We start from the raw sequence: 12,864 nt of genomic DNA, 5'->3' as shown, positions 1-12,864 counted from the left end.
CAGCGCCTCACCTTTACTTTTTGTGCATCTGACTCAGTACCTGGTTGGAACCAGGAATTTTCACTTCAAAAAACACCCCAAGGAGATTCTGGGGCAGGTATTCCTTAGATTAAATTCTGAGAAACCCTGACTTCTCAGGATTTAGAAAAAGAGTATGCACTTTAGGGGCGCCTGGGTGGCTCAGTGGGTTAAAGCCTCTGCCTTCGGCTCAGGTCATGATCCCAGGGTCCTTGGATCAAGCCCCGCATCCGGCTCTCTGCTCGGCGGGGAGCCTGCTTCCCCCTCTCTCTCTCTGCCTGCCTCTCTGACTACTTGTGATCTCTGTCAAATAAATAAGTAAAATCTTAAAAAAAAAAAAAAAAGAGTATGCACTTTAGAGGTAATTCTATTAAGACCCTCCTCCAGCTAATTCCAATCCTTTTAATGAAATAATAAGAGGAGCTCTTTATTTAAGTAAACAATGGGCAAAATTTTTCAAGTGTGAAAACATCTAGTGGAGGTAAGGATATGAGGCTCGCTCATTCGCTTGGATTGTAAATGGGAAAAACTGTTTTGTTGGGTAATTTGGTGGAATCTGTTAAGGCTTTAACACCACACGACCCGAAAACCCCATTTCTAGAAATCTACCCTGCAGTAGCAACACATCGTTACTTAAAACACTGCTTACATTAAAGTTCACTGCAGCATCACTCGTGATAGCAAAAAGCTCAGAACTTAAATGTCTTTAGTAGGGAACAGGATATATAAATTATAGTGTATCTGTACAACAGAATACTAGGCAGGTATTATAAATAATGGAAGAGCTTTACATGGTCTGCCTTAGAAATATGCCCAGGGTACATCGTTAAATTAAAAACAACAGCAGATGCAGATCTGTGAAGAGAGTGGTCTGATTTTTGCCCAAAAAAGAAAAAGTGCATAGATACACATCTGGGGTTTCTGTGTTTATACAGAGAGGTCAGTTAGGATAAGCATGTGAAAAGTAGACAGATATAAATGATAGTTACCTGGAGGTGGGAGTCTAGGGACAGAGGGGGATAGAAATGAAAAGGGTATCATACATATGTAATCTATATAGATATTTCAGTAGTTTCACGGAGGTGTAATTCACATAACATACAATTTACCCCTTTAAAGTGTGTAAGTCTTTGGTTTTTAGCACATTGAGATGTGCAACTGTCACCTCATATTACAGGTTTTTGAATAGTAAGGGGTTGTGAGTGATTTTTTTTTTTTTTTACTGTTTTTTTTTAAGGTTTTTCTGTATTTTCCAAAAGATGAAAAATAAAGTTTGGGGGGGGGTATTTTAATGGGAAAGTATTCAGATATATCCAGAGTCCTTGTTTTTATTTTAACTGAGAACTCAAGTGTTAAGAGAATAGGTTTCTTTGTTCTAATAGAAGTATTTGCAATTCTAAAGTCTGAAAAGCTCTGGAATCCTAAGGTTTTTTTTAATAGTGTTTGGCAGCAAAATTTGGTCTAAACGGATGTGATGCTATTTATGGTCTTCATTTATCCCTTGTAGTGTAACTATTTGAACATTTTTCTATAGGAATACAAGCATATATGATTAGGGATGGTGCCCCAGACTCCCAAAGGTGATATAATGTAATACTTGATTTATGTGTCCCAATTCCTTCCTATCAGATTTAAAGTTTTTACTTCTAAGCCACATCTGGCCCACAGCACTTGAGTAAAAGTTTGTGGCCTGATATCAAGAATAATAAAGAAATAAAAAATTGGAGTCAGAGAGGGAAGAACGGAGACTTGCTGAGTGGCATGGGTATCACAGTCTTGGGAGAAAAGAGGGAAACTGACGTAAAGTGTACCCTCCCTGGAACCACATTTCTGTATGTGTTAAGGATATGTTTGTTTAAGCAGGGCTGCTGTCCCTGTGTTGAGAACCCTGGAATGAAAGACCATGGTGAGAACTAACCTCATATATATATATATTATATATATATATATATATATTTTATATATATATATATATATATATATATATATTTTATATATATATATATATATATATATATATATATATTTTAAAGATTTTACTTATTTGAGAGAGAGATCGTGAGAGAGAGCACAGCATGAATGGGGTAGGGGGGGCAGTGGAAGAGGGAAAAGCAGACTCCCCACTGAGGAGGGAGCCTGACCTGGGGCTGGATCTCAGGACCCTGAGATCACAACAGGAGTCAAAAGGCGGACGCTTAACCAACTGAGCCACCCAGGTGCCCCTAACCTCCTATATTGTGAAAGGGGATTAGGCTTGTTGGACTATGTGCACATCAGGGTCCTATTCAGGAAAGGCAAGGCTGAGTGCTAGTAATGTGATGTCTAGATCTCCCTGTCCACATAGAGAGGCTCATGGCTTTTAGGCAGGTCCCTGAGGGCAGGGAAACAGTAACACTGTCCACATGTGCAATTTCAGAAGAGGTTCTTCTTTTTTTTTTAATTTATTTTTTTATTAACATATAATGTATTATTAGCCCCAGGGGTACAGGTCTGTGAATTGCCAGGTTCATACCCTTCCCAGCACTCACCATAGCACATACCCTCCCCAATGTCCATCACCCAACCACCCTCTCCCTCCCCCCTCCCCCCAGCAACCCTCAGTTTGTTTTGTGAGATTAAGAGTCTCTTATGGTTTGTCTCCCTCCTGATCCCATCTTGTTTCATTTATTCTTTTCCTACCTCCCAAACCCCCCATGTTGCATCTCCACTTCCTCATATCAGGGAGATTCAGAGGAGGTTCTTAAATATGGAAAGTAATCCAGAATGCTAGAAAATACATGGATTTAAACACGCCACCCACAATAACCCTCACTTTGCAGAGGAGTAAAAGCACACGAGGTGTATCTTCCTAGAGAGCATGCAGGAGGAAGCCGCTGGGAGGGGTTTAGAGAAAACACCAGAGGAAGCGGTGGGCCATGACCTTCCCCGCAATTTCCCCCCATCTCCACTCTCTCCGCAATCAGGTATCAGGGAGTCAAGAGCACTCTCATGCTTCCACTAAAGTCAGAGTCGTCTGCTTTATACTGGAATGAAGTAATTGTAATTTTAAGTGCAGCTGCCCTGCCACTGATCTATGCTCCATCTTGTCCAAAAATGCATTAGCAAGGGATTTTTCCTGGGCTCACAATTTCAAAGCTTTTTGTAATAGCTAGCTTCCTGGCAGTAGTCTCGTTAAGAGGCAGAGACGTGGCAGAAGTCACAGTGAAATTAGAATGCCTTCAGAGCTTTCTGTGTTCCCTTCTGCCTGCCATTGTTTCCACTCTCTCATGCTCTTCCTTACGGTCCCTACAGCGGTGGTGAGCCAGGAACCTCCCATGCCTATATGGGTGAGTGTGGGGTGTACGCGCTTGAACTCACACCCTGTGTCTAGTAACACCTACCTCCCTGGAAGGAAGCTGTTCAGAAGCTACACCTAACGGATCACAGGCTGGCATAAACAAAGAAGGCAAGGAGAAATCAAATCTGAAGGTCACCAAGTCCAGGCACTTGGTGACAGTCCTGATGACACGGGGAGAGGGTCTGTATCCCTGACAATACCTGCTACTTTTCCTATAAGCAACAAGAGCTGAAGGAGAATACGTAGTTTACAGCTTGGAAATTCGGTCAACCCAAAGATGCTGATGACTTGGGCACAGGTCCTTTCCTCCATGTTTAAGGATAGCCGTTCCAACTTCAGTTAGTGAGTAAATGGGTTTCCCAACTGGAGAACTGAGTTAATGTTGAAGACCAGGAAGCTAAAACCAGTAACTCCGCAAAGGAGAGGCCAGTTTTCTTAAGATTCCCATAGGCGAAAACACCCAGAAGAAATGTGGCAAATTTCTGTAACAAGCTCAGGAGAATTTTCTCTTTGGAATAAGACTCTATTGAAAAAACTTGCGTTGGAGAAAAAAAAAAAAAGAGGACCAGGAAGAATCTCTAGTTCCTATTATTCTAATTTCCTTGAGGGAAGGGACAGTCTTGTAGTTTATCTTCTTATAAATGAACTATGAATAAAAAAATTTGTTGTGGAGAACAGTAAGCAGCTTAACTAAGAAAGTTCTAGTCACAATGTGACAGCTATGAACAGCTCTGTGTCTAAATATAACAAGAAATTATAACACCCCGGAAAAGTAACCAGTGCACTCTTTATATTAGGAGCAACTATGACCAAAAGGTTGGATTTAGGGCAATTTATGTCACCTTGAAGCCTTTTATAGGGACAATAATGATACCAGTTAACATTTACTGAGTACTTAGCAGGTACCTTTCTATGAACCATTATGATCCCATTTTATAGGTGAGGAGGAGGGCAGAGAGGTCTAGAAACTTTCTGAGGGTAACAGAACTAGAAAGTACCTTTGCCAAGCCATCTGGTCTTTTAGAGTCAGATCACTTAACCCCTGGCACAATGTTATTGTTTATATGGGATATTCATTTCTTTTTTTTTTTTTTTTTATCTTATTTTTAAGCAATCGCTATACCCAACATAGGGCTTGAACTCACAACCCCAAGATCAACAGTCTTACACTCCATTAACCGAGCTGGTCAGGATCCCTGGGACAATCATTTCTAATCATATTGCATTATTTTTTCTGTGGAATATTATTTTATTAAAAAGCTAGGAAGTGTACATTTTAAAAAGAATTCATTCTGGCTTCCCGGAGCCTCAGTCCTGGGTCACCCTGGCATGCTAAAGTCCTGATCTTTTCTTCATACATAAAGTTAGTGATTTCCCACATGGTCAAGCTTAGGACTGAAGCCGAGGTTACTGCTTGGCTGATAAATGCTCTGAGTGCTTTGCAGAATAAAGTCCTAACAAAGCTGGGTACGGTCTGACCCCACCCTTCACCAATGTTCTCATCTCTTGCCACTTCTCTCTGCATTTCACACTCCAGTAGCACCAAATTACCAAAAGTTCCTTGTGGACATGAGGCATTTCACTCCCCTGTGTCTAGGCACATGCTTTTACCTATCTGGAACGAGTCTTCCCCCTGGCCCTGCCTACCTGGGGGCTCCTGATCACCATTCAAATATCCTTGCTCTGTTTCCATCTGCCTAGAAGCCTTTTCTAGACACCTCCCCTCCCTTCCCAGCAAACCTGCACGTTCCTCCTCTCCACAGCCCCTGGAGCTGGTATAAATTTCTAGTATTGTCTAGAAATGCAGATTCTGTGCTTGTCTCTCCTGTTAACATATACTCAACTCCTGTGGACAGGAAGGTTAAGATACCCAGCCCCAGCAAGGGTCTGACACTGTGCCTGATGTGGCGTTTAATAAAGATGGCTCTTTCGAAATGACACTTTTACAGCTTCACATTCTGTGCAATTTCCAAAACAAACAAAGACCAATCTGAAACAAAAGTTTCATGTAATCCCACAGAACTCACTAAAATCACTCTCAATTTCTTCCTACTAATAGATATCACAGTCCAAGACACACTCAGTCTGGCTTCTGATACTTTATCACATTCCAAAAAATTCTAAAAGATTTTTCCTTCACTGTTGGTGTTTTATTAAAGTCCTAGATTTCTCACATAAGGATATATACTCCCCATAAGGATAAATACTTACACCCTTAAGACAAGTATTTCCCTACTTTCAGTAGTGTAGCAACTTCCTTATACAGTTAGTCTGCTTCTGATATTTAATTTCTATACTTAAAAATATCATCAACAGTTTGAACACTAAGTTCAAATTGAAAAACATCAAGATAATGGTTTTAACATTTTAAAGGAAGAAAAAGAATCACACAATTCTGACTTTCCTGCTTATTGACTATTTTCTTTCTTTTCCTTGTTCTAATACTTGGAAACAAGCACGCATACATACAGTTTCGTGATTTGTTATTATATAGTCTATATAAATTTTTTTTTCTTAAGATTCTATTTATTTATTTGACAGACAGAGATCACAAGTAGGCAGAGAGGCAGGCAGAGAGAGAGGAGGAAGCAGGCTCCCCGCTGAGCAGAGAGCCCGATGCGGGGCTCGATCCCAAGACCCCAGGACCATGACCTGAGCCGAAGGCAGAGGCCCTAACCCACTGAGCCACCCAGGTGCCCCTAGTCTATATAAATTTTTATGATTTGCTATTAATACCATTTATTTAACTAGTCCCCTATTAGGGACCTTTGTTAAAGTTCCAGTTTTTCATATTAATAATTAATGGGGCATAAACAACCATGGGTAGGTAGCTCATTTAAAAACAACAACTCTTTCTTTAGGATAAAAGCCTTCAGTAAGATTTTAATATTCTATATAAAATCCATATAATATGACAAAGTTGCTTTTTAAAACACTGCACTAATTTAAAAAGCTTCCCAAACTGTGCCAGATTAATTTAAACCCTGGTAGTCCTACTTCCATAATTCCATCTCCACTCACCCCTGATTTAATAAATATAAAATGCTCTCTAGTTTTAGTGAGATTTGATATCTTCCCATGTGTTTTTTTATTTTCTAAGTCACATATAGCTTAAGGCACAAGATCTTATCTAATACTACTGAAAAGATTACATGGGTGAAATTTTTTGTTTATATTTTTGTTATGTTTCAGTAAGGTCCATGAATTATAGTACCAGTAATCCTTCTAACTCATACCTCATATACACCTTCTTTTAGAAAAACGGTTCCCAAAAAAGTGAAAAATAAAAAATCTGTATAAAAATTCCTCATCAGTCTCTTAAAGAATAACTGTATATTTACCTATCAAATCTCAGAACTTTTAAATTATCCCTAGATTAAACATAAATTACAAAACAAAACTAATTCCTCACCAGTAACAAATTAAATTAGGACAGTAATATATTTTAAAACTAGTCTCTATCATCCATCTTCCCTAGGGTATCAGTGTGCTACCTGTTAGGACATATTACAAAGCTAGGAGGAATGTGGCTGAAAAGTAAAGTCCAGGGCGCCACAGAGGGACAGAAAGTGGGGCTGGGGAATGTGTGTGGGTATGGCCAGCTACTTTAGTTGTGGTGGGCAGGGAAAGCCTTCCTTGCCTTCTTGGGAAAATTACAGTCTTGATCAATGTTTGGAAGTCAGCAGTGCCGGACTCTCTCCCTGTTCCGCTGACACCAACATGGTAACTTTTTAGAGCAGATCATTTCTGTTTATTCCTCAAACACAAACATTCATTCCATTGTTTTCAACAAAACCCTATCTCGACACTATAGTTAACAACTTAAGTTTTAAGGCTCTGTTCCAAAAACGGAAAGCTACTTGTATACTATAACTCAAAGTGTATTTTTAATATAAAAATAAGCTTTATTTGGAAGTTAGCTTCATGGGCTGGTCCCTAGGAGCTTGTTTAGCTGAATATATATCTGATTGCAGTGCTAATGATAATTTTTCAATCATATAAAATTATCCTTCCTAATATCTTTTTCCAGAGAAAGACTGTATTTATTACTATCCCAGTCCTGAATACTGAGAATCTATGGAAACCATGACCACAGGAGGCACGCTCAGCAAAGGTCCCCAAGGATACCTCATGGACCAAGATGGACATGTACTTCAAGACTTAGTTGCCAGAGAGGAAGCTAATGTGTCTGGAGAGGAAAATGTATGAGGTTAGTTAGCAGAAATATAATGTTAAATTAGAGAACTTGGGGCAATATGTATAAGTCAGCAAGACATAGTGGAAAAGCTGATAAGCCAAGGAGAAGATTGCTTAATATTTACACTCCCGTGAACACTGAAGTGTGAACCTGGAAAGCAGTTGGAGTTTGACTAAATGCAGCAGAAGGAAGAAGTACCAGTCTCAGTTGCCTTGGGAACGGGCTCCTTCCTCATGTTAATGATTCTATAATAAGAAAAGGAGGATTTAAATGGAGTACATAGTACAAACTTCCCGTTATAAAATAAAGTCATAGGGATTAATGTACAGCATAGGGAATATAGTCAATAATATTGTAATAACTTCGTATGCTGACAGATGGTAACTAGACTTATCATGGGGATCATTTCATAATGTATAAAAATACTGAATCACTATGATGTCCACCTGAAATGAATAAGATATTGTATGTCAATTATACTTCAATAAAGAAAAAATGAAGTGCACTGTCATCATGGGTAGACCAATGACGCTTCAGCAGGTGTCAAACGAGTAGGTGGGGTCTGTGCGTCAGGGCAGCAGATGATGGATGAGGTCATGAAGAGACAAGTGTAGATCACAGATAAAGCACTACACGAACCTGAGTGTTGGGGAACTTTCCTGGTACTGCAAGACATGTGGGCTCTTCCAGTGGCTTGCCTATAGTAGTGGAAATAAATTGCAAAATCCCTAGTTTGCTGACATTAGTCCTTGGAAGGAATCCCCTAATAGGAGAGGGTAGATAAGACGATACACTGGAAAGCAAAAGAACCCTGAAGTCGGCATAAGAGAAAGACACACAGTAGGATAAGAGAATACACTTTTCAAAATAAAAGTCATTTCTTCGGTAGTCCCAAATTAAAGGGAACAAAAGCAGTTGTTTCACAGTGGGCGGAATGTGTGGTCAAGAGTCGGTATGTACATTTTACATTTTTATATATATTTCATATATTTATAGTATTTAAAGTTGTGCTTAGTTCCAACATTTCAAAACTTACCTCTGAAAGCACTAATATCCCCATAGTGTACTTGCAGTACAAAGTATTTACTTCCAGTCTCTCCTCCAACTCTGAATCCAACACCTAAAGGTTTATAAAGAAGATGAATTAATATTTTAGAAATCAAAGTCTAAAATGGAGCTAATCTCAGGTTGCTGATCTATGAAATCCAAAGGGAAATAAAATAGCATATAACATAAGAAATTATGTTATATGAAAAAATGAACTAGGTATTCACTGAACATTTCTAATATAATCTATCATTCCTTCTCAAAGCTCTAATAGAATTCTATTCATACTTCCCGTTTCAGAACCGAAGTAATCATATATACTTTAAGAGGAGAATTCACTCATTCTGAAAAAAAATAGAACAAAACAAAATGCTACTCTAGGTGATTATATAACAGATATACATAAATCCATTCTTTCATTTTGTTTTGAAGATAGTCACATTCATTTTTATTTTCTGATTGAATATAGAAAACAGACTTCTTAAGAGCACCTCAGGGGAAATGCTTTCATTCGCATATGAAAACTGGTATCTGCAAAAATGTTATTGAGGAAATCAGTTATCAGGGAGATGGCAAAGTTCAGTGTGTCAATAGGTTCTTGGAACCGGAAGGGTTCCTAAGAGTTGTACTATTAATAGAGTTTGCTAGGAAGCTTAAAAAAAAAAATCTACAGAGAAAATATTTATAGGCGAGGAAAATTTTTTTCTATCTGCTCAACTGATGGGTCTTAAAAATGTCAGCAAATCTATAACAGCCTTCCCCCACCCCCCCAATAGTTTCCAAACTTGTTTGGTAGCAGCCGCCTGGTAAACGATTGAGAGGATCCAGAAACTCATTTGAAACAAAGCGAAACAGATATCAATTAGAGCTGCCAAAGCTGGGGAGGAAAGAGAGGGACACGTGTATCACAAGACACCATTCCTGAACCATGGCAGACCTATTCTGTTACAGAACTGCACATTCCCTGGATATTAAGAAACATCACAGTAATAAACGAGAGCCTGGTAATTCATTCACACATTGGAAGTTGTGAACAGTTCAGAGTGAAGTCAGAAAGCCAGCTGAGGTTTGGCATTACATTAAATATCCAGGTTCCAAGACTATTAAAAAAAAAAAAAAATCTATTTGCTGAAACAGCAATTTATTTAATTCTTAGCTCTCTTGGCTCATGAAATGCTCCTGCCGTCAAGAATCAATGTGCCGTAGGCTGAAGGTAGCGTGAGGTATACTTCTTGGGTACTCTCTGCTTCTATCTGAACTATTGTATGGTCAGGTTACTTACCAAAGAGAGGCAGAAAAAGAGGAACTACCTAAATGAAACCTTTTCAGTATCATGCAGGTAATACTGGCAATTTTTCAGTGTGGAATTGCAAAATGGAACACTGTTGACAACTGTGGAAAGGACATGATAAAAAGTACTCTAGAGTCAGAAATTAAACAGCTTTAGGGGAGGTGATACAAGAGGCCTCAGATATACCTTTGGGGAGTCTGGTAGGGGGAGCATTTCTCGCCCAGGCATATAGAATATTGGCTTTATCTGTACAGGTTCCTTCATCACAAAACCTGAAGGAAAAAAAAAAAAGCAGCCATAAACGAAGATCCAAATAGCAAAACACATAAATCATTCACTATAGGGAGGAGAGGCTAAGCGAAGAGATTTGAAAACAAAGTAAAATACATAAAATATCATGATTGCCGTCATACCAGCTTTAATATCCTGACAAAGACTAGAGCCAAGAATAATTTAGTATATGAAAAAAGTAAATAAAGAGGGAGGTGTGTCTGTGCGTTGCCCAATGTGAAACAATCCTGTGAGGCAGATATACAATTTGCAATTTGATATGTTCTTATGTGGAATGTACTCTGTAAAATCAGGGAGGAAGGTAAGCATTACGCAGACAGTGCATAGAAACCAGTGTTCACACAGTGTTAATTTGAAGGTGGACTGAAAGACATGCCATTCACATTTCCCCTTTGGGGATCAGCATCATCACTAAATCTTTGGCCACATCCACACATGGTAGAGCACAATACCTACCATCAGCCCGGGGAACCACACAAGTGTACCCCACGTAAGGGGTTCTTGGTGTTAAATCTATGACTTCAAGCGTATGAATACCTGGCTGTGCCGTTTAGAGGTTGTTTCATGCTGGGCAAGTCACTCAGTCTACCGCGCCTCAGTTTTCTCTTTTATAAAACAGGGTTAGTTATACTTACCTCACGGTCATTCTGTAAATCAAATTAGATATAAGTGAAAACACTTTACAAACCTAAAAGCACTCTACCAGGGTAATGCATTCTTTAACAAGGCATTCACTTCATCTAGAGATTCATTATTGAGAAGCAGGGCTGTGCAGCGAAAGGAGCCCAGGCAGAAACATCCATGTGGAGTTGAATCCCTGCACCTCCAGTCAGCCGCTGTGGGTTGTGGGCATGTCTGCAAACCCTCACAGGCCTGTGTGCAAAGCTTTCCACTCGGGCTGTCGTGGCCATGTGCTTGTGGCTCCCCCTACGCTGACTGACACGCTAGCGTTCACGTTGGTCCATCCAACTTCATGAATGGTAAGCTTCCTGAGTCCAAGGCACACATGTCCACACTTTTTTTTTTTTCCATGACACTGTACCTCTTAGTTTTTTCTCTTCTAGAATTGGATTTGTTCAAAACACCATTCGGTGATGTTTTTTAAGATTTTATTTATTTATTTGACAGAGAGCACAAGTAGGCAGAGAGGCAGGCAGAGAGAGGAGGAAGCAGGCTCCCTGCTGAGCAGAGAGCCTGATGTGGGGCTCGATCCCAGGATCCCGGGATCGTGACCTGAGCTGAAGGCAGAGGCTTTAACCCACTGAGCCAGGCGCCCCTTGGTGATGATTTTATGTTGCCTTTCTAGCTCTGTGTTTTGTGAAATTGGCACCAAGCAATGTCCGAGTTAGGGGTTTAGAAAGACTTGAGAGGTTCAAGGGCTATCAAAGACAAGGACAAATACAGCTTCTTGGGCAGAAGGCTGGCTCACACAGGAGAAAGTGGGCAATGCCCATGGCCTGGAAGAAAAACGAAGGCAGGCTGTGGTAGCTTTCTTAACAGGGTAAGAACTGAGGCTAGAACCTGGCCGACATCCAGGTCACAGACAATAAAATCACTGGTAAAACGTACCTTCAAACTCAGAGGCAGGAACTCCTAACATGTTTCCTGCTTAAGGCCAGAAATGGGTGGGAGACTAGGCAGTTAGGACAGACACCTGTTACCCATCTGAATGAAGGGGTGAGGGACTGGGAACCAGGAGGTTCCCATAAGGTTCTGTTTAGCAAATGCTTTTGCTTCTATCAATCAGGATGTAGAAAGAAGTTAGGTAATGTGCAATGTAAAACACATCAGCCAGTGGTTTCTTAGTGTTGACTGTCAAGAGCAATATACTTAATGACAAAGGACCATTATCACATGAGATGGGTGCGTTGGAACAAATGTCTGACACCCTTGTGCCCACTGTGCCACAAGTCTTAGGATATTGGACAGTGCCCAAAACAGTTTCCCTCCTTGGCCTCATACTCTTCGAGTTTAAGAAATGAGATTGTCAGATGTGATGAACTTTGTATCTCACTACTGTGAGCTACTAAAATTTAAAGATCTGGGTGGCAATTTTCATAGCTTTCAACAAAGATCATAAATATACAAAAGTGCCTCCCATCAATGTGATGACAGTCTTAGGTTAAACAAGATAATTGTTTCCTCTGATATGGAAGTCAATTCAGTGTATGACTAGAAAGAACCAGAATGAAATATAACAGAGAAAACTGCTTTAGTAAGTTTTTCTAAGCTACATACTTGATTAGGTCATTTGCTGGCACAAAACCTTTGCAACGCTTCCCAAAAATAACAAGAAAATAAAACCCAAAACATTATAGCATAACACATGAGGCTTTTCATTATCTGGGAACTTTTATATCTCAGAAAAAAAAAAAAAGTTTCCATTTTAGTCATTCCAAATTTCTGCCAGTTTTCAAAGTCTCTCTTCCATACTATTCCCTTTGCCTGGAAAACCCCTTCCCCAAATCTCTGCCTGACACACCTGTACTTATTTTCTCCTTCAAGATTCCTTTTAGGGGGCACCTGGGTGGCTCAGTGGGTTAAAGCCTCTGCCTTCAGCTCAGGTCATGATCCTGGGGGCCTGGGATTGAGCCCCGCATGGGGCTCTCTGCTCCGCAGGGAGCCTGCTTCCCCCTCTCTCTCTGCCTGCCTCTCTGCCTACTTGTGATCTCTGTCAAATAA

The 12,864-nt window shown here is 40.0% G+C and overlaps 1 protein-coding gene across 9 annotated transcripts in view; it reads right to left on the bottom strand.

Annotated features, from left to right (window-relative positions):
* The window catches only part of LOC111148403 (peptidylglycine alpha-amidating monooxygenase), a 159,255-nt gene that overhangs the window by 86,386 nt on the left and 60,005 nt on the right, over positions 1–12,864 (bottom strand). For all 9 annotated transcript variants that reach the window (XM_022504922.1, XM_022504924.1, XM_022504919.1 and 6 more), the window contains exons 5-6: positions 10,078–10,163; positions 8,590–8,673 (exon numbers count right to left, since the gene is read on the bottom strand). In XM_022504922.1, the coding sequence (XP_022360630.1) occupies positions 8,590–8,673; positions 10,078–10,163 (170 nt within the window). The remainder of the gene's footprint in view (positions 1–8,589; positions 8,674–10,077; positions 10,164–12,864) is intronic.

Source organism: Enhydra lutris, unplaced genomic scaffold (assembly GCF_002288905.1).
Source record: "Enhydra lutris kenyoni isolate GAN:26980312 unplaced genomic scaffold, ASM228890v2 scaffoldscaffold19, whole genome shotgun sequence".
NCBI classification, from domain to species: domain Eukaryota; kingdom Metazoa; phylum Chordata; class Mammalia; order Carnivora; family Mustelidae; genus Enhydra; species Enhydra lutris.
Note: the sequence above shows the minus strand (reverse complement) of the source record. Positions and strands in the feature narration are given on the sequence as shown.